The 22,772-nt window shown below is 43.9% G+C and overlaps 1 protein-coding gene across 2 annotated transcripts in view; it reads left to right on the plus strand.

The window, feature by feature from the left end:
- Positions 1 to 22,772, plus strand: part of LOC112114281 (E3 ubiquitin-protein ligase RNF170) — a 39,033-nt gene that overhangs the window by 14,259 nt on the left and 2,002 nt on the right. For both annotated transcript variants that reach the window (XM_024210926.2, XM_026663325.1), the window contains exons 2-5: positions 6,378 to 6,453; positions 7,804 to 7,912; positions 16,802 to 16,875; positions 21,983 to 22,087. In XM_024210926.2, the coding sequence (XP_024066694.1) occupies positions 7,843 to 7,912; positions 16,802 to 16,875; positions 21,983 to 22,087 (249 nt within the window). In that variant the 5' untranslated portion in view covers positions 6,378 to 6,453; positions 7,804 to 7,842. The remainder of the gene's footprint in view (positions 1 to 6,377; positions 6,454 to 7,803; positions 7,913 to 16,801; positions 16,876 to 21,982; positions 22,088 to 22,772) is intronic.

Raw genomic sequence — 22,772 nt, forward strand, 5'->3', positions numbered from 1 at the left:
ACAGAGCAAAGGGCTACGTACAGAACGCACACACTGGATCTGCCTTCATGTCCTAAATGGTTATTTGCTGGAGAAGCAAACTGGATTGAAACATAGAGCTTCTGTGCTTAAGGTTGTCTTTAAGACAGCATAACTCTTTAAAGGGTGAATCATAGAACTGGAAGGGACTCCTGGCAAGACTAAGTATTATCTAGACCATCCCAGACAGGTGTTTATCCAACCTGCTCTTCAAAATCTCCAATGATCGAGATTCCACAACCTCCCTAGGCAATTTATTCCAGTGCTTAACCACCCCGACAGTTAGGAAGCTTTTCCTAATGTCCAGCCTAAACCTTCCTTCCTGCAATTTAAGCCCATTGTTTCTTGTCCTATCCTCAGAGGTTACATAAGAAAAACAATTTTTCTCCCTCCTCCTTGTAACAACCTTTTATGTATTTGAAAACTGTTATGTCCCCTCTCAGTCTTCTCTTTTCCAGACTAAACAAACCCAATTTTTTCAATCTTCCCTCATAGGTCATGTTTTCTAGACCTTTAATAATTTTTGTTGCTCTTCTCTGGACTTTCTCCAATTTGTCTACATCTTTCCTGAAATGTGGCACCCAGAACTGGACACAATACTCCAGTTGAGGCCTAATCAGCGTGGAGTAGAGTGGAAGAATTACTTCTCATGTCTTGCTTACAACACTCCTGCTAATACATCCCAGAATGATGGTGGTTTTTTTTTTTTCAACAGCATTACACTGTTGACTTATATTTAGCTTGTGGTCCACTCTGACCCCCAGATCCCTTTCTGCAGTACTCCTTCCTAGGCAGTCTTTTCCCATTTTGTATATGTGCAACTGGTTGTTCCTTCCTAAGTGGAGTACTTTGCATTTGTCCTTATTGAATTTCCTCCTATTTACTTCAAACCATTTCTCCAGTTTGTCCAGATCATTTTGAATTTTAATCCTATCCTCCAAAGCACTTGCAACCCCTCCCAGCTTGGTATTGTCCGCAAACTTTGTAAGTGTACTCTCTATACCATTATCTAAATCATTGATGAAGATATTGAACAGAACTGGACCCAGAACTGATCCCTGCGGGATCCCACTCATTGTGCCATTCCAGTATGACTGTGAACCTCTGGGAACGGTTTTCCAACCAGTTATGCACCCACCTCATAGTAGCTCCATCTAGGTTGCATTGCCTTAGTTTGTTTATGAGAAGGTCATGTGAGACAGTATCAAAAGCCTTACTAAAGTTAAGTTATACCATGTCTGCCGCTTCCCCCCATCCACAAGGCTTGTTACCCTGTCAAAGAAAGCTATAAGGTTGATTTGACACGATTTGTTCTTCACAAATCCATGCTGATTATTACTTATCTTATTATTTTCTAGATGTTTGCTTCATTATTTGCTCCATTATCTTTCCGGGTACAGAAGTTAAGCTTATTTCCTTATTGTCCTTATTTCCTTTTTTATAGATAGGCACTAAATTTCCCCTTTTCTGGTTTTCTGGAATCTCTCCTGTCTTCCATGACTTTTCAAAGATAATTGCTAATGGCTCAAATATCTCCTCAGTCAGCTCCTTGAGTATTCTAGGATGCATTTCATTAAGCAGCATCCTTGGCTGATTCAGGTCCTGAGCTTGAAGGAAAGTAGGCACCCTGACTCCCTTACCCAGACTCCAGCATTGTCCCCACCTAAATCTGTAAACCTCTTGGGTACCACTCTCCTTATCCACCAAACACTGGAGGGGAGGGGGAGCATGAGCCTCATATTCTTTCACGTGTGTCTCAACACCATACCCCTCCATGTTGCCATACCCTGCATCTATTCCCCTCCCCACAGTCTCCTTCTCATCCATACCTCTGTCTCATGCACCTATCCAGTTTTAGAGATTTTATTTTAAAATATTTAAAACTGGGTACGGGCATGTGGCAAGTATAGAATGGGAAAGAGGAGACTGGGAAGCGTGGAGTGGGGTTCATGACTGTTAAAAAGGGGTGCCAGGGAAGAACAGCAGACACTAGGAAGCGGTACAGGATGGGGAGCAACAGTGTGTTTGAGTGGGACCTTGAGAGCAGAAATGGAATGTGAAGTGGAATGTGAAGGGGAGGGTCTATTGAACTTGAGGGACGTGGTGATTTTCCCCTTTTTATTAAAGAAAAACAAATCACAGTTCAGAATCAATGCATGAATTCAAAGTCTGAGCTGTTGAAGAAGAAGCTATTAACAGTAAAAGATAAAAAAATTAAAATCTTCCAAGAGTTGCAGTATTTAATTCCATCATTATAATGACACTTTTGTTAAGTCAGTTTGCCTTTATAAGTAACTAAATCTTGACAAATTAGTCAGCTTGCAGCCATCCTCTCTAAAAGCTGAGAGTTAGTTGTCACAATAGACAGAGCTGAGATGGTGAAATCTTAGCTCATCTAACAAGTTAAAAGGAGCCGAACAATCTAGAATATTATATCAGAAACTACCTAATTGTCCCTCATGGCTTATCTAACCTGCTTTCCAGTATCTTCGTTATCTAGTCATTGCGTACATCAGTGTTTCCAAAAGAGGTGAAACCTACAAGGAGACTTACTTTTTAACAGGGGAGATTACAGTGTTACCATATAGGTAAATTAGATTCCGTATGAGCATTGTCTCATTTTCATTGGAGGAAGTGCATGTTGAATGAAGCAGGAGCTCTTACCTCATTTAGACCACACTTCATTTTGTGAGTCATGACATTTGGTGGTGGCTACTGAATCATTCCAGGTTATGGGGATTTTTTTTAAACAAATAAAATAAGGTTAAAGCTGTTGTGTGGTGAAGCACTCAAAATTCAAGAAATTTCAAAGTAAAGATTGCACATCTAATCTTCGCTCTGCTTCCTTGTATGCATACATTATAACAGGCTTTAATTACATAGTCACATATAATTTCTTGTCTATTCCAATATAATAGACATGATTTTTCCTGTCCTCTTATAAGGCATGCTGTGAACAAAGCAGGCTCCTCAGGAGCTCTTGATGTATTTTCTGTGGACATTGCACAGTGAATGTCCTTTTTCTCATTCACTGAGAACCTTGTGTAAAAGGGACAATAGGCTATATATGTATATCTAATGTTGTAAAACTGTACATTATTGTGTATCGCCAAGCATGCAAGTACTCTGCAAGCCATTTTCATTTATTTCTGAAAGAATACATAAGCTGTTAAATGCTAAAAACTACACTAATAAGATGCTAAAATTGCAAAGTCAGGTATGCAAAACTGCAAAAGTTCATAGAGCCATTGGGGAAATGTCCACTTTAAAGAAATATAAATAAAAATTAGAGTTCCAGAATGAGTATTTCCTGGAAAAAAATTTGGGTGTATAATTATGTTGTAAACAATTCATAGATTTCAAGCCCAGAAGACACCATTGTGATCGTCTAGTCTGATCTCCTGTGAACACAGGCCATAGAACTTCCTCAAAATAATTCCTATAGCAGATATTTAGGAAAAACAGCCAATCTTGATTTAAAAATGGTCAATGATGGAGAATCCACCACAACCCTTAATAAATTGATTTAATGGTTAATTACCCTCGCTGTTAAAAATGTATGCCTTATTTCCAGTCTGAATTTGTCTAGCTTCAACTTCCAGCTATTGGTTCTCTGCTGGATTGAAGAGTCCATTATTAAATATTTGTTCCCCATGTAGATATTTATAGATTGTAATCATGTCACCCTCAACCTTCTCTTTGTTAACCTAATAAGACCGCGCTCTTTGAGTCTATCACGATAAGGCAGGTTCTCTAATCCTTTAATCATTCTCTTGGCTCTTCTGTGAATCTTCTCCAATTTATCAACATCCTTCTTGAATTGTTGGCATCAGAACTGGACACAGTATTACAGCAGCAGTCACACCAGTAACAAATATAGAGGTAAAGTAATCTCTACTCCCACTTAAGGTTGCCCTGTTTATATGTCCCAGAACATGTTAGCACTTTTGTCAAGAGTCACACTGGGAGCTCCTATTTAGCTACATAATCATGCCAGATTCAATTATTTTGATAATTTATTTCAAAATACCTGTCAGCAAGTATGTCTGTAACAATACAGAGACACACACAAATTCCCCCAGGAGTAGAGAGTTAAAGAAACCTCTCTAACAACCCAGTTCCTGTTTCTCTTTCCCTTCCCCCCTGCCCCCTCCAGAGCCCAGCCAGGGAGCCAGACACCCAGAAAACCTCTTTCCCAGAGCCCAACCGCAGGGGCTCCCCAGCCCAGATACCTGCATCCCATCCTCCCCCAGAGCCCAGCCGGGGGGCCAGACACCCACAACCCCTCCTCCCCAGAGCCCAGCTGTGGGACACCCCTTTGCCCAGACACTTGCTCCCTCCCTGCCAGAGCCCAGGGATCCAGAGGGAGAAACAGCCTGATGCTCGGTCCCAGGCTTGCAGGAAGTTTCCTGCGCCGCCCTCTCCTTCCCTCAAGGTACGCTGGGAACTGCAGCTGCCGGGAACCCTCCAGCTCCCCCTCCTCTCACGGACAGTGTCTTCTACGTGCAAGTTAGGTTCTGCTGAGTCCAGTGGCCCCTAGTGGCGGCTAGCAGCTAACCCCATTTCTGTGGGGGAAAGGTAATTCTGCACACACAATATTAATTTCTGCAAGATTCTGCATTGCGCAGTGGTGCAGAATTCCCCAGGAGTATCCTAGGACAATAGTCCTGTCCCTTCCAGCCCATTGTGCGGGGAGAACAGCAGTTCTGCCAGGCACCTCGGCAGGGTGACGGTGCACTAAGGTGTCAGAGATGGAGTAGCTCTTTGTTAGGCTCAGCTAAAAATCTTAGCAGATTCCCATGTAGCATGCTCACTAGCAATATTTCAGTTGCTTAGATTTTAGTTTGCTTTAATTTTTCATCTTTTTCCAAAACCAAGCAAAGGTACTACTAAAATGGGAAATGTGTGTTGTTTTTCAACATGGCCAAACTTTAAAAAAAACAAACACACACACACAGAATTTTGCTCAAACTTTCAAAAAAAAATTCACCTTTGAGTAAACACCAAACACTGCAGTTTCATCCCAAAAGGTAAATGTTTTAGAAAATACAGAGCAAATGAAAACGGACTCATAATGGAACTTCTTTGCAACTTCAACAATACTCAATATAATTCTGAAAATTCTGTTATCTCTTGTAGAAGATTTTTAGCTGAGCTTAATGACACCACATTGATACAGAAAGATTTCCATGTGGCCTGCTCAAGTCTGGGAAAAAGTGATGAATGTTTATCTCCTCCCATTTCTCATCAGTCCTCAGTGCAGCCCTTTCTTCTGATTCTCCTTTTAAGTATTGTATATACTCAAGCATAAGCTGGTTCGTTTTTAAGCCGACCCCTCCAAGATGGATAAGTAAAAATGGAAAATTTGTATAACCCGTTCATAAGCCGACCCTATAATTCAGAGGTCAGCAAACTTTGGCTCCTGGGCCATCAGTATAAGCCGCCGGTGGGCCAAGATGGTTTGTTTACCTCGAGCATCCGCAGGCACGGAGGTAAACCTAAGTAAACAAAGGGTCCCGGTGCGCCAGCTGCTTACCCTGACAGGCCGGGACAGCAACTGGTGGGGAAATTTTTTGTGGGGGAGAAGCTGGGAGTCAGGGGAGTAACCCCTGTGACCACCCCCCACATGACCCCACCCCTAGCCCGGGACCCCCACATTCTCCCCATCCCATCCCTTCCCACCTTATCTGGGGAGGGGCAGGAGAGGATGTCTCTGGCCTGGCTGGAGCTGCTCCGGCAGGCTGGGCAGCGCGGCCTCAGGATGGGCAGCGCGACCTCAGCCTGCTCCGACAGGCTGACCGAGTGGCGTGGCCACAGCATGTTCCAGCGGGCCGGGCGGCACGGCCGCAGCGTGCTCCGGCGGGCCGGGCAGTGCAGCCACAGCCTGCTCTGGGGGACGGGGCCAAGCGAAGGAAAAAACAATTGTCATAATTGTTTCCAGCAACAAAGGACTTACCAATGGAAAGAAAAAAAATATTATAACTCTTATTTCTGAGTTAACTAACATATATTTACAAGTAACTTGATTTTTTACACAATAATGATTTTGTTTTCATTTATTAAAACTGATAATTTTCAGCCAAAGCTGTTCTTGATGATTGGTCATAAGAAGAGTGTTTTCCTTTGATGAAACGTCACAGTGCCACATGGCTTAGAATATCAGTGAAACCTTTTGAAACATATCAATCATGCAGTTTCCTTAATTACGCTGGAATTTTCTTAAAAATCCATTACACTGAGAGTGAATGATTTTTTCCCCCTCAGTTTCAAGTTTTATTTTTTAAATCACTTTGTTTTTAAAACTTTGTTTTTCTGTGTTCTGACAGTCATTGTTCTTTCACTTTTTTCCCCTCTCACAGAAATGAGCACCAGAACATTCATCCAGACAACCAAGAGCTAGTGAGGGCACTTCGGCAGCAGCTTCAAACAGACCAGGTACCGTACTAGATGTTGGAAATGTCCATCTGTGTAATAATGTGTGGTGTAGATCTGTTGCTCCTTTACTGCTAAAGTTTAAAAAAATTCTGAAACAGGTCATTCTAGAAAAAGAAAATGTGTTCATGTCCATTGCATAAACTCCATTCGCTGCAGATAGACTTATCAAAACTAACTTTAGCTATTGATGAAGTGACAAATTTCTTGTATGGATATCATGATAACCCCTTTCAATTTTAGGTCATAGATAAATTTGAAAGGGCCTGTCAGATCTATCCCCCTGTTTCTCAAACTGGAATCCATAATCTCTTTCAGAAGAGCCTTAAAGAAGCACAGGCAGGACCGGCTCTAGGCACCAGCAAAGCAAGCACGTGCTTAGGGCGGCACAATTCCAGGGGCAGTTTTCTGGCCATTCTTTTTTTGCTTGCTTGCTTGGGCAGTTACACTCTCGGAGCTTGGGGCGACAAAAAACCTAGAGCTGGCCCTGAGAACAGGACAGTTCCAAGTTTCCCCACAAGGGAACGTAAGTTAGATTACAGTGCATGCTCCCTGCACAGTAACATAGAGCCTGGCAGTAGGGGGTCAGGAAGTCAAATGTGGAGTCCAATTTGCAGCTATGGAGCAGGGACCAGAAGCATTTAGACTAACAAGCTAAGCTTCCTAGAAAATAGCACAGCAGCCAAGGCCCAGTGAGCTGGGTTGATGAGCCACTCAAGCCAGCTAAAGGCATTGGCCCCTTCCCTGACACATATGGGAACAGGAGAGTCTAGACTGGGATGCCTGTGACAGAACCATGGAAGGAATCCAAGGATTAGCCAATTCCAACATGCTGGAATTGTTAAACTTCAAAGTTAACTATCCACCGTCTGAGCTTGTCATGAAGAGGTACATAGGCTGCTTCTACAATAGGGCCCGGGCCAAAATTTCTTCTTATAGCTAACGCTGATGCATTGCCTCTTGCCTAGTATAGACAGGCTTTTGTGAGTAGTGAATTGGAAGCTAGTTTTTTTGAGCATCACTCACACTTCAGTGCACCTAAAATAAAGGGTTCTGTTTGTTAAATATAGGATCACAAGGTTTTATTTTCATTGTCCTTAATTAGATTGAAGTGTATGCTATATAGAACAGATGGAAGAAAATAATGTGCTTGTTACACAAGCACCTGCTTACTGAATTAATTTTTCTATTTAAATATTATTCTATTCCTGCTCTTATTTAGTTTTAAGTTTGAGTCATCTGTGTCTGACTTCTAGCAAGTAGAGAATATATTCTGGGTTTTTTAAAACTCAAGTGGTCTTCTAAATTGAAGTTAATTCCTGAACAATTTGTCTCTCTTTTTTGTCCCAACAGGATGCATCTGCTGGTGATAGACATCGTTTCTATACTGACATGTCCTGTCCAGTCTGTTTACAGCAGGCTACGTTTCCCATTGAAACAAACTGTGGACATCTTTTCTGTGGTAAGTAGAAATGATCAGCAGAGAAAATTAAAAATTCTGACATTTAAACTATCATCACCACTAGTTTGTTGAGTTAACATCCCATTGAGATGATCAGGGCAGATCACACCTCTCTGAGGACAGAACCTCCCCTTCCTTCCTCATTTCAAAGCTCCTGACCCAGAGGTGCTGCCCCTGCAGTTCCTGTTGGCCACGGTTCCCAGCCAGTGGGAGCTGCGGAGCCGGTGCGCAGGGAGGGGGAGAGTGCGGCGCCCCCGTGGCTGCCCCTGCACCTAGGAGCTGGAGGAACATGTTGCAGCTTCCCTGGAGCTGGGTAGGGAGCCTGCCAACTGGACTTTTAACGGGACTGACCGGAGCCACCAGGGGCCCTTTTCAATTGGGTGTTTCGGTCAAAAACTGGACATCTGGCAACCCTATGTGAAATTTTTCACATCCCTGAGCAACGTATCAAGGTCAACCTAAGTTTTAAGTGTAGACCAGCCCTTAGTCCACAGCAAGCTGGGGAGTTAATTTACCCCTCATTAGTGTGTCACATACTGTCCGTCTGGTCACTACTGCCATGCCCTAACAGTTCCCTAGTCTAATGCACACTGATCGACCCCTGTTTCAAAGCAGGGTAGATCAGAAACGCTAGGCAATTGTTAGTGCGCAGCTGCAGCGGCCAGACAGGTACTTAGTGTGCAGCACACTAGTACAGGGTAGATTTACACTTCAGCTTGCTGCAGACTTAGTGTCCATGTAGACAAGCCCTAAGGCTTGGTTTTGAGTAGAAGTAGTCGAGTTTAAGTACATTATTCCAGCTGTGCTCTTATCAGAGCCACGTAGGGCTTGGCTACACCTAAAACGTAGGTCGATCTAGCTACCTTGTTCATGGCTGTGAAAAATGTCATGCTCTGTGCAATGTAGTGAGGTCGCAACCTGGCTGTCAACCTAGCTACCGCCTCTCGAAGAGATGGATTCATTACAGTGACAGCCCCTTCCGTTGCTGTAGTGTCTATGCTACTGCAACACAGCTTGTAGACATACCCATAGAGAGGGGCTACTGCCATCCTCCTGTGTACCTTGAGGCCTTTGCATACATATACGTATATAGCACAGACATATTACACTTTTCCTCCTTAGCACGTTGCAAACTCGTGCCTGATTTGTCAGGGATCTTGTTTAGTTATGGAGAGGCAGAAGGAAAGAGGCAGTGGGGAAGGGTAACCCAAATGAATATACTCATACGTGGTGCTCCAAAAGTTAATGAAAATTACTCTCCCGATGACTCATTTCTGAAGAATATTTGTAAACTGAGGTTCTTGGGTAACAGTGTAGTGCATGAAGTTGTCTTGTTTACCTTAGTTTATTAAAAACCTTCTAGAAAGAGATTGTGATTGAGATTTTATTTGACATGCTTTAGAAGTAAAAGTTTATTGTCACTCACCATCTCTTCTAAATAGCCTCAGAACCTATGGATTCTTCTTCAAGTAGCGTCTCTATGGGTGCTCTGCCGTAGGTGTGCTAGCGCCCCCCTGAGCCTTTGATCAGAGATTTCTCATAGCTGTGTCTATTCGGCCTGTGCATGCCTGCTAGTCACCTTGTGCCTTGTTATATAGCACTGCACAGGCGAACTGCCCTCAGTTCCTTCTCAACCGCCTCAGCCTGAGACGGAGCTCTGGCAGTTGTCCCCATTGAGGTTCCTCAACTTTGTCTTCATTTCTTATTCTAGTAGCTATTTGTAGTAGTTCTTAGCGATAGTGTAATTAGTTAGTAAGTAGTAGTAGCTTTAGCTTCCTAGTCAAAAAAATATATTCTTATATATATTTAGATAGATATTGGTTAGTAGATAAGGTAGTTCTTGTGCACTGGGAGCTTATGCCTGGTTCTCCCGGTTTCACACATGGTCTGTTGTGCCGGGAGGCAATCCCAGTAAGCGACGGGCACTACTGCTGCATCTGTTTCCTAGTGGTATTACTCATCACCCAGAAGTGGAAGTTCTGTCTGGCACTGAAATTCGGAGCCAGAAAAAACAGAGAGAGAAAACTTCGTCTCCTCATAACGGAGAGCTCTCTATGCCCAACTTCTGACCCAGGCCCAGGGGACCCCCAGTCCGCCAGTCTCCCAGCAATTCTATTGCCTCCTCTCTGTCTGAGCCACACTCCTCCAGGGCATCTAAGAGGAAGACGCAAGACCCATCTCCTAAGTCCTCCAAGGACCATGCCTGAGGCTCACCAGGTAAAAAGCTGAGGTCGTTGGTGTCTTCAGCCACTTCACCACCATCTGCTCTCCAGTTATGTACCCACGAGGCTTCTGGTTCCTCAGGGCACCACTAGACCAAAAGACAGAAAAGCCTTGGGCCCGGAGAAATCATTGGTACCATTAGCATACCGAGGTGGCAAGAAGAGCTCTTCCTCTGCTTCATTGGAACCGAAGAAGCCCATTCGGGCTCCAACCACACTTCTCTCGGAGTGCCTGAGACCCAAGGTACTGTCAGCAGCCTCAGCCACCATCACCTCAGTGCAGATTACAGGCTTGGTACCGACAGCATGCTTGGTGCTGCAGGACTTCCATTTTCCCCAAAACCTGGCTGCATCTGAGATGCCCGATTCTCCGTTGCTCGGCTCCTATGTTCTTTTGGTACCGAGGACATCGAGATTGCCTGAAGTTCGCCCGATACTGACCGTTTCACCTCAAATTTCTTCAGGCACTCCACCATTCCAGAGTGGGCTTGAGGATGAGGATTCTGATAAAGACCTTGCCTTGGTGTCCCAAATATCAGTTCAGGGCTCTCTCCAGAGGTCTCTGATGAGCCTATAACCACTTGTGGCACAAGATTGCAAGCACCATCTTTCTGGTATGAGCACCCATGGGTGCCTTCTATGCCTTATGCACCACCTCCTTGGCCACATTGGGACCCTTGGGCAGCCTATCGTCAACAATATTCCAAGACATCAAGCACCACCCGTTGCAGAGAGGCAGCCTGCATTGCCTGCTCCCGCTAGGAGACCTGATCCTCAAGAAGAAGCCTTCGAGGAGCAGGAAGCTAGAGCCGATGATGAAGTCTCTCCTATGGCCAACATCTCCTCTTCATGTCCAGATGAAGCGCTCATTCGTCGTCCTCCTTCCTTGGCGGATAATTTTAAGCAGTTCCAGGATCTGGTCAAGAGAATTGCTGACTCCTTGCAATTAACTCGAGGAAGTTAAAGAACCTCGTCATACGCTGCTTGTTATCCTTCGTTCGCCCTCATCTGCCCACATAGCTTTGCCTGTCAGCGAAGCCCTTCTGTATCAGGTGCTCCTTTTCGGCCTGTCATCTGCCCTGACTTCTGAGGTTATAGATCTCTTCAAGTTGGGCCTGCAATTGAATGTTAAAAAATCCATTTTGACCACTGTGCAAAACTTAGAATTCATAGGAGCTTATCTTGATTCAGTAGCAGCAAGAGCCTACATTCCTCTGGATAGGTTTGTGGCCCTTTCCAAAAAAGCCAGTACAATTCAACTAAGCACCCATACTGATCAAGCCCCCTGATCAGGAACTGTTTTCAGTTGTTAGGGCACATGGCAGCCAGTACAGTAACTCCCCATTTAATGTCCTCTCGCTTAACGTTGTTTCGATCTTGCGTCCCTGCTCAGTTACAGAACATGCTCCATTTAAAGTTGTGCAATGCTTCGCTATAACATCGTTTGGCTGCCAGCTTTGTCCACAGCCAGCAGCCCCCCATCAGCTCCCCTATGCGTCCCCGTCCCCCCCAGCGCCTCCCGCCCACCGGCAGACCCCGCGGATCAGCGTCCTCCCCCCGCCTCCTGCCCGCAGCAATCAGCTGGCTTGCGGCTTTCAGGAGGCAGGGGAGAGAGGGGGCACCTGCGCCCCGTGTCCTCGCTCCTCCCCCCTCCCTCCTGAACGCTGCAAGCCAGCTGATTGCCATGGGCAGGAGGCAGGGGAGGATGCGGTGTGCGGAGTAAAGGGGGAGGAGGGGGGAAGAAGAGGCGGTTAAGGGTGGGGGCTTGGGGGAAGGGGTGGCGTGGGCAGGCCGAGGGTTGAGCCCCCCACCCCTGGTGCTTCCAGAGTAGGGGAAGCTGCTGCTGCTGCTGTGCAACGTGCTTCTCCTAGCCTACAGCACCTTCAGCCTCCTTGCCTGCCTCATTGTCTGCAGTGCCAGTGGTCTGTGCCTGTGTGGGGTAAGGCGGGGACACCTCCCAACTATAGTACTATACTGTATGGCAAAAAAAAATTTCCCTGGAACCTAACCCCCCCATTTACATTCATTCTTATGGGGAAATTGGATTCACTTAACATCGTTTCACTTAAAGTCGCATTTTTCAGGAACATAACTACAACGTTAAGTCAGGAGTTACTGTACCTTTGTCAGAGACCACGCAAGATTCCGAATGCATTGCCATCGGGTGGCTGAGGACTGTTTATTCACCAAACCGACACAGTTTAAACCTGCATCTTTCCATGCCCACCTGCATAAAACAATCCCTCAACTTTGGTGGAAAGACCATCACAACATGTGCGCAGAAGTCCAATTTGCACATTCTCCCCGCAGCGGTTGTCAAAGAAACCTCTTTGCTGTGGTGGGGAGCACATCTAGATCCAGGTCAAGTAGATGTCGCAAGTCAACACGTCAACATCCTGGAACTCAGAGCGGTTAGATACTCCTGTCTCCAGGTTTTGCCACTAATCAGGCAATCACATAATCACCGCAAGGATGCAGGATTTGTTTGCATAAAATCATGCATATTTTATATCAGCAAGGAGGCACAAGATCCCACTGCATCAAGGCAGTCAAGCTTTGGAATTGGTGCATACACAACCAGGTCTTCATCACAGACCAAGGATTCAGCATGTGACCCTGGATGTATTCAGCAGGCACTTCTTCCAAGACAACAAGTGGGAAATAGGCTACAACATATTATACCACATATTCTGTCAGCGGGGCACCTCTCAGATAGACTTTTTTCGCCACAGTTTTGTGCTCAGTTTTGCTCAAGAGGCAAACTGGGTCACAGATCTCTGGAGGTATTTTTCACCTTCATTGATGGTTGAATCTCTTGTACGCATTCTCACCAATTCCGCTAGTTCTCCTCAAAGTAAAAAAAAAAGACAAAACCAGAGTACCCTAATAGTTCCAACCTGTCCCAGACGAACATGTTTTCCTTGCCTGACACAGCTGGCCATTGGATCTCCGATCACTCTCCATGCTGTTCCTCATCTCCTCTCCCAGGAAGGCAGGATGATCCTTTACCCCAGTCTTGCAGTCCTTCATCTCAAAGCGTGGTTGGCCGATGGTTCATGGGACTAGAGACAACCTGCTCAGAGGAAGTAAAAAGAATTCTATAACACAGCAGGAAACAGTCTACCTGCGACACATACTTCCAAAAATGGACAAGATTTCTTTCTTGGTGTGACCATAGACATATTCCACCAATGACCTCATCGCTGCCAGATTTATTGGACTACATCCTAACACTAAAAAGTTTGGGACTATCGCTGAGCTCCATTAGAGCCCATCTGGTGGCCATCATGGCTTTCCACTCTCCAATACAGGGTTATTCCATTTTTCCCCATCCCATGACAGCGAGGTTCATCCGGGGACTAGGAAATCTCTATCTGCCAGTCAAACACCCTACTCCTGTTTGGGACCTCCACCTGGTCCTTAAATGCCTCGCAAGACCACTGTTTGAACTGATGGCTACCTGCTCACAGCTCCATTTATCAAGGAAAGTGGTATTCCTGAAAGCCATCACATCAGCGCAACGGGTTTGGGAAATAGGGGTCCTTATGGCATTCCCCCCCTTTCACAGTATTTTTTAAGGACAAGGTCATGCTGTGACCTCATCCAAAATTTTTACCTAAAGTTTCTTCCAAGTTCCATATTAACCAATCCATTCACCTGCCAGTTTTCCACCCTGAATCTCACCTAGATAATCAAGAAGCATTGTTGCACACCCTTGATGTTAGGCCTTCTGTCTGGTTAGGACTAAACCCTTCAGAAAGACCCTCAAATTGTTTGTCTCACTTGCAGATAGATCAAAACAGTCTGCAGTTTGTAGTCAAAGACTTTCTAAGTAGCTATCTGGCTGCAGTAATTCTTGCTACAAATCTTGTAATCATAGAATCATAATATCAGGGTGGGAAGGGACCTCAGGAGGTCATCTAGTCCAACCCCCTGCTCAAAGCAGGACCAATTCCCAACTAAATCATCCCAGCCAGGGCTTTGTCAAGCCTGACCTTAAAAACCTCTAAGGAACACTTTGAACATAGGTACTCACTCAAGGTCCATTTCCATCTCTGCAGCATTCCTCAAAAACGTGCCCATTATTGAAATATGTAATGCTGCTACTTGGGTGTCTATACATATATTTGCCGAACACTACACAGTAACTTACAACTCTGCTTCTAATACTGTTTGGCTCAGCTGTACTTTCTTCTGTGCTAAATTTGACTCTGAAGCCCCCCGCCCAATGCTGCCTTAGAGGGAACTACTTGGTAGTCACCTAGAGTGGAGCACCCATAGGGACACTATTGGAAGAAGAAAAAATGATTATTCTCAGTGTGCAGTAACTGAGGTTCTTCAAGATTTGTATCCCTACAAGTGCTCCAGTACCAGCCCTCCTTCCCCTCTACTTTGGAGTTCTCTGCTGTGGAGCTTGGTGGTAGAGAAGGAACTGAGGGCAGTTCACCCACCCAGTGCTATATAACAATGGCACAGGGCACGGGGCTGAGTAGCACACATGCGCCGGCCAAACAGACACTGCTATGAGAAATCTTTGATCAAAGGCACAGGGGGCGCTAGCGCACCTCCAGTGGACCACCATAGGGGGACACGCCTCGAAGAACCACAGTTACTATACAGGTTGAGTAACCATTTCTAAAGTATCCTTAACTTGAGCTGAAGAGAAAAACTTTTTTGTTTGTAGAATAACACTATTAAAAACAAAACTTTATGTATAACTTTTTGAGAAAGTGTCTGGTAATAGTAGCTGTGTTAGTCTGTATCAGCAAAAACAACGACAATCAGTGTCTAAAATTACATTCTAAAGTATTTTTTTCTGTGCTACCAGGTTTGAAATCAAAATTTCCACTCCTCTGCAAATATATTTGACTCTGTATCCTTAAAGTTTCTAAACTTGGGAAAAACAGAATTAACTGAAAACATTTTTTAAAATAAAATTGGAGGAGCTGAGGTGGCAGTTTTGTAAACACTTGTAAAAAAAAAAAAAAATAGCAAAACTCTGGTTGGTGTCCTCATCAAGGACACCATGTTTACACTGAAAAATTGAAATCTTGAAGAACTGTGCTAAAACTTGCAACGTTCACATCCTTGGCTTACTTGAGGCATCTGTAGGGGTAAAAGTATGTAATTTTATTTTGTTACATTATGTTTATCATTTTGATTTCCCCTCCTTCAGATTCCCAACATTTGAGATTCTCAAACAGGGATTCTTTATCTGACTTCATCTAGTATCCATGGGGCTTATAACTTATACATTATCTGTTCATGGAGAAAAGTTAGTTGGAGCAGACTTGGAAAAGATTAAAAGAATTCAAATTTTTTCAGAGACCTGAAAACCTATGCAATTTCAGAGCTTGAAACATTAGGGCTTTTTTACAAACTGAAATTATATTTCTTGTAGTTTTCCCAGCTAAACTTTACCTTGGTAAAGGCTTTTAAAACTAATTATTTTCCAATTACAATGATGCAGAAGCTTTTTGACTTCTCAATTAATATATATGGGATGGATTGATTTAAGTCAATGTAATTTAAATCACCCAGTTTAATCATAATTCGAACCAGTAAGCTGAAAATCTTTATTTAAATAATCTATACTAATTGTGTTCTGCATTTGTACTTTTTAGTTATTTTCCTAAAGAAAAGTTGATTTTTATTAGTTGTTAGCTATTAAAACTTGTGAGGTAACTCCCTTCTCTTCATGTGTCAGTATAACAATGCCTGCATCTGTAATTTTCACTCCATGCATCTGAAGAAGCGGGTTTTTTACCCATGAAAGCTTATGCCCAAATAAATCTGTTAGTCTTTAAGGTGCCACTGGACTCCTTGTTGTTTTTGTGGATACAGACTAACACGGCTACCCCCGATATTAAAACATGTTGATTTTCAGTTAACCATAGCCTTTACACTAAGGCCTTGTCTACACTGCCACTTTACAGCGGTGAAACTTTCTCGCTCAGGGGTGTGAAAAAACACCACCCTGAGCGATGCAAGTTTCAGCGCTGTAAAGTGGCAGTGTAGACCGTGCACTAGCACTGGGAGCTACTCCCCTCGTGGAGGTGGGTTTTTTACAGTGCTGGGAGCAGCGCGACTACAGAGCCACGTTAAAGCACTGCCATGGCTTCCGGGAGCTTCTGGTCCCCGACCCTGCTCCCTGGCTGGAGCACTGGAGCGGAGCTCAAGGACTGGCTTAAAACAGCTGGCGGGCCGGCAGTTCGCCCACCCCAGCTTAGCCGTGACTTCCACTGTTCTGTGGTTTTACTTTCTTCAAAAAGTGGCAGCAAACATGTACTGCTTAATATTATTTTTATGTTTATTTTAAATGATTTTTAAAAGTTTGGAGTTGTCAATTTCAAATTTAATTTTAAACACGTTTATTTTTAAAATATAAACTCAATTTTTTTTATTTGTTTGTCCACCCTGCTATCGAAGTTAATGTTGAAATTGAATTGGATCAGAATTTATTAATTAAATTTGGAATTTGGATAAATTTGGTTTTAGTATCTGAAGTTCATATTATATAAAAACAACCAGTTAGGCCTAAAGTATTTGAGCCTAATATTTTAATATAATATTACTGTTTTTCTTGCTGAAATAATTGTTTTAAATCAAAAACGTCTAAAAATCTAAAATTTAAATCATTACAGCTTTTGATATTTACCTCCATTAGGTGCCTGCATTATTGCATACTGGAGGTATGGCTCGTGGCTGGGTGCCATCCGTTGCCCAATCTGCAGACAAACGGTAACACTTTGTATCATCAAAGATCCAATAGTTCTGATTCCAAATTTAGGCCTGGAAACACGCACTCTCATGCTTACCTCTAAAAATAAGTAAGGGATGGCAGAGAGGGAAAGTATGAATGGTAAGACTCTATAAAGGGAAGGGGAGGGATATAGGCAGGCAAGTGAGGGACAGAAGAACTGGTGGTGGGGAGTGTGGAGGGAGAATGTGAGTGGGACAAGAGTCTTAGTGGGGAAGTGAGAGGAAGACCAGGAGGAAGAGAAAGAGAGAGACAGAATAGCTATAAGGGGAACGGAGGAGAGACAGACAGGATAGCAGTAAGGTGGGGGGAAGTGAAAGTCTTCTGTCAGCTAGACACACATCCACACCCCCATACCACCCCCCAAGAGATTGGAAAGAGTTAGCAGAGTGTCTTTCTGAGCAACCAGCAGGGAGGTCTGCATTTCTGCATGTGCTTTAAGCTTGAATTTTGAACCTGAAATGATCACTTATATTTTTGGTGGCAAGTGCTTCATTCAAAAGCTCAAAAACAAGAAAGCAAATTTAAAAACAACACAAAAATCTAATCCTTTTTTTTTTTAAATCTCACGATTTTTGGATGGTCTGACTCATGATTTTAAATGGTTAGGGTTATATTGCAGACTTACTGTTAGGCATATGAAGTGTTTAAAAGTTCAGGGCCTTTCATTATTATAGACATGATGCTGTGGTATATTTTAACATCCTGAGTTTGAGATGGCTGCACTACTCACGAGCTACGAGTGAGTTATATGGGTCATCCCAAACCAGTGCCAGTAAAATCTTTACAGCATTTCACTATGTATTCTGTTTAGGGTGCATACTTTTCACAAAAATTGTCAGAAATGTTTTAGAGAAGTTTTAAAGTATTATTTTGAGTATTTGTTGTATTCCTTCACCTGTAAAGCCAAAATGCCTCCATTACCATGAGTCCAATTACTTACCTTATTAGTGTTTCAGTGCTTCCCAAATACTCAGGTATTTATCCTCACCCCGTGTTTGAAAAGTGATGAGATCTTCACTTCACATGTGGGGAGCTAAAGCACAGACAGGCTTGCTGAAGGTCACATAGGAGGTCTGTGGCAGGGCGGGAATTGAATCCCCAAGTTTCCTGAGTACGAGGCCAGGACTGGAAGATTTTAACAGATTGGTTTTAAAAAACCTCTAACAGTGCCCTAAAAATGATTTCCCATTTGACTGTTTTAAGATACAGTATCCTGAGCCCTTCCAGGGCTAGTAGCAAGTATTACGTTACATCAGAAAACCTGGGAATCTCCTTATCATAGAGCAGCCCCACCTAGAGTGCCCGCTCCCCATGCAAGCCCTGGCATGTGTGCCCTGCCTCAGTTTCCCCTCTCAGGTAACCAAATAACTTCACTTCTCAGGCTCTTCTCTCTCAATAACACCCCTCCTTGGGATTGATTTATTATTAAACCATGTGCAAAATAAAATCCATTCATTATTCCCAGTGCAAATAATCATTACGATCACCCGACATCTCATCTCATGATGCCCAATGTACAACACCATGGCACCTTCAGCCATATCCGGACACTGTCCTGTTTTGTCTCTGGACAGCCACTCCAGCCCTTCCAGCTGGAGTGCAACCCTGCCCTTCCCAGTGGGAACCCTCACAGCCTGACTGCTGAGAGATGGTCTTTACCAGGAGAGCATCCCTCACTCCTGCTGGCCATCTCACACTTCCTGTGGGTCCAGCTCTCCGCCCCTGGAGATGAAAGTAGATAAGCTCCTCTGGTGCTTCCCTGCCATCAGCCCTCTCTGGCCCTTGGCTATGGCTTTCTGGCTTAGAGGCAACTCCTTCTGCTGTTCCCTGGCCTTCAGGCCCCTCTAGACCTGGCTCTGACTTGGGGTCACCAGCCAGCTAACCCCTCTTGCTGCTCTTCTGCCTTCAGCCTTCTCCCAGAACCATAATCAGTCTCCTGGCTGTGGCCCTTCATCTCAGGAAGGTCAGCCGGCCAGTCTTCCCGGGTCTCCACCCTTTTCAGCCTCCAGGCACTGGCTAACCCCTCCACTTGGCTCCCTGATAATTCCTCCCTTGTTCCAGGGAGGGCTGCAGAGAACTCTCTCACCAGATCTCTTTCTTCCCCAGGCATCCTCTTTTATAGCTCAAAGGGCCAGTATTATCTTGTACACTCCTCTTTCCAATGGACTAAAGCACCCATATCTAGCCATGGAAAGTGACGAGCTATTTCATCTTAAGCAGGGGTCTGAAACTCACGGCCTGCGGGCCATTTGTGGCCCGCAAACCTCCCCAATGTGGCCCGCGGGGCTCCAGCAATTTTGGGGCTGGGTCTCTCCCGTGGCCCCACCTGCCACCTCCGGGCGCTCCCCCCCACCCCAGGTGATTTAAAATGGCCTGGGGCCCCGGCAGTGCAGCAGAGCAGCACACGGAGGCCCCCCCGTCCCGTCCAGCCTTGGAGCCCCAGGTAAGAACTCCCTCCCAGAGCCTGCACCCCCACCCCTTCCCCACATACCCCCTCCAACTCCCAAACTCCCTCCCAGAGCCTGCACCCCAATCCCCTACCCCATAAGAACATAAGAATGGCCATACTGGGTCAGACCAAAGGTCCATTCAGACCAGTATCCTGTCTTACCGACAGTGGCCAATGCCAGGTGCCCCAGAGGGACTCAACCACATCAGCCACACCATCAAGGGCTCATTCACCTGCACGTCTACTAATGTGATATATGCCATCATGTGCAAGCAATGCCCCTCTGCTGTGTACATTGGCCAAACCGGACAGTCCCTACAAAAAAGCATAAATGGACACAGATCGGACATCAGGAATGGTAACGTACAAAAGCCAGTAGGAGAGCACTTCAGTCTTCCTGGACATTCTATAACAGATTTAAAAGTAGCTATACTTGAACAAAAAAACCTTCAGAAACAGACTTCAAAGAGAAACAGCAGAACTAAAATTCATTTGCAAATTTAACACCATTAATTTGGGCTTGAATAGGGACTGGGAGTGGCTGGCTCATTACAAAAGCAGCTTTGCCTCTCCTGGAATTGACACCTCCTCATCTATTATTGGGAGTGGACCACATCCACCCTGATCGAATTGGCCCTGTCAACACTGGTTCTCCACTTGTGAGGTAACTCCCTTCGCTTCATGTGTCATTATATAATGCCTGCATCTGTAATTTTCACTCTATGCATCTGAAGAAGTGGGCTTTTTACCCACGAAAGCTTATGCCCAAATAAAACTGTTAGTCTTTAAGGTGCCACTGGACTCCTTGTTGTTTTCCTATCCTGTTTGCTTTTTTGACTGCCGCTGCAAAATGCGTGGATGTCTTCAGAGAACTATCCACGATGACGCCAAGATCTTTTTCCTGATTAGTTGTAGCTAAATTAGCCCCCATTATATTGTATATATTGTTGGGGTTATTTTTTCCAATGTATATTACTTTACATTTATCCACATTAAATTTCATTTGCCATTTTGTTGCCCAATCACTTAGTTTTGTGAGATCTTTTTGAAGTTCTTCAGTCTGCTTTGGTCTTAACTATCTTGAGCAGTTTAGTATCATCTGCAAACTTTGCCACCTCACTGTTTACCCCTTTCTTCAGATCATTTATGAATAAGTTGAATAGGATTGGTCCTAGGACTGACCCTTGGTGAACACCACTAGTTACCCCCTCCATTCTGAAAATTTACCATTTATTCCTACCCTTTGTTCCCTGTCTTTTAACCAGTTCTCAAACCAGACCTCCTCCCCCACCCAAACTCCCTCCCAGAGCCTTAGGCAGGTGGGGGGTGGAGTTTTGGGAGGGCGGAGTTTTGGGGGCTGGGTTCTGGGTGGCATGAGTGATATTATTGGCCCGCTGGGAGGATTTGAGGACTGGCACTGGCCCTAAGGTAAATTGAGTTTGAGACCCCTGATCTTAAGCCTGTCATTGATCTGCGACTGTGTGTTGCTCAGCCTATGCAGTGGAAGGGGGATTTCATATTTGGGGGGAGGGGGAGCAAACTTTGGCAAGTTGCTGTTTAAAAACTGGGGGGGTAGGTGTTTGCAACTGCTCGATGGATTAGTGGCAGAGTATAAGGTAAGGTTTCAAAGATGAAAAATTGCAAAGCAATGTGATACACTTTATCATAAAGTTCTGCAGTTTATCACATGAATATCATCACCACATGTGTGTAAAATTACAATAGTTTTCTGTATATAGATAAAATGTACACATGCGTATGTATGTCATATTGTGTAGTTTTAGATATTTGTAGCAGAATTAATTCCCTAAACTATATTTTTCTTTAGGAGGAGAATCCTCCATTCATTACTTTTGCAAAAGCCAAGACTATCCCTTTTTCTTGTCCTGCCCACTTTTTCTCCAATTTAATCACCTTATCCTCAAAACTTCCCATTGTTGCCACCAGCTTTCCAGTCAAGGGGAACCTTAATGGGGTAGGGCCTGGAGACTCACTCTGAGCGTCGCCATGATCACGAAGCAGGTTGCAGCGGACTCCCCCTAGGCTGGTGCACTTTGGAGGAACAGTGTTGGTGAAGGGCCCTCAGCCACTGTGCTATACAATGAGCTCAAACTTCGCTGCTTTTATGCTTCAATGCAAGATCACCAGTAATGATGACAGAAGCATTTGTCTGATTTGGGGATAAAAATTTCAAAACCCCCAAGCATCTAAGTGCCTAAATCACCTCTGAAAATGGGACTTGAGTTTTGAGTCACTTGAGTCACTTATGCAATTTTGAAAACTTTACCCTTGATCTACTTCAAAGACTGGATTCTTGTACTTTGTCCTTAGTAAATATTCTTGAAAATAGCTTTGTATATATCCTTTTTATAGTATCTTAAAATGTTAATTCTTTAAGACTTGGGAGCTGTATGTAAGTAAATACAGTGCAAGTATTAAACACTCGTTGTTTTTAGGTTAATATTTAGAAACAAGGCCACATATATCTAAAGTTGTACCAAGTTTGGTCTACAGTAATGAATTGTACTTAAAGAATGAGGTTTAGCACTGAATTACTATTGTTTCATTTATGAATTTGCAATTTCATATTCGTAAGAACTGTCAGGCATGAAGTGACTTCTTGCTGTTGTGCACAGGTAACATTGTTTTTACCACTCTTTGGTGAAGATCAGCAGGATGCAGCACAAGTGCTTCAAGATGTTAATGATTACAACCGGAGATTCTCAGGACAGCCCAGATCTGTAAGTAAGATTGGGGGGGGGGGGGGGGAATCAATAAACTAGCGAAAGACTAACACTGTTTTATAACGTGTGATTTTTCTTGTAGATGTTTATTTTCTGTTCATAATTGATGGGAACTACACAGGTTTTGTTTAGTAAATACAAGTCCCTGCAGCTTAAGCATAAAAACATTTATTTTTAACTACTCCTTTAACCTTTCATTTCTGTTGTAATGACATGGTACTGATTAAAGCCCTGATTCAGAAGAGCATCCTTTATTCAGGAAGGGTGGTTAAACGTGTACTTAAACGCTTTCCTGATTCAGGGCCTAAATTATTCATAATTAACAAGTAAAGAAATATGTGGCTTGTAAAGAAAAATATTTCCCTTTTTGCTCCCAGAACTGATCAGGAGAATTTAGCTTTGCTTTTGTCGGTGTTGATATAGCTCCCTTTCTTTTGTAAATGTATTTTGAGTTCTATGCTCCCTCGATTTCCTAATGAGTTATGTGTGCCTTCTCTGTTTTGTTCTCTAAACTTTTCTCTCTGAGAGTGTTATTTCTATAACTGAATGTCATAATTAGAGTTGTAAGAACTTTAGAATGTACACCTTGCAAGCTACTGTTGTCACATTTGCTAGGCACAGTTCGTAAACGCAGATCCTGATCCTACAAATGAGATGTGTCCAGGCAGATCCCAATTATTTC

The sequence above is a fragment of the Terrapene carolina genome, unplaced genomic scaffold (genome assembly GCF_002925995.2).
Source record: "Terrapene carolina triunguis isolate 2854851 unplaced genomic scaffold, T_m_triunguis-2.0 Scaffold33356, whole genome shotgun sequence".
Classification (NCBI taxonomy): Eukaryota; Metazoa; Chordata; order Testudines; family Emydidae; genus Terrapene; species Terrapene triunguis.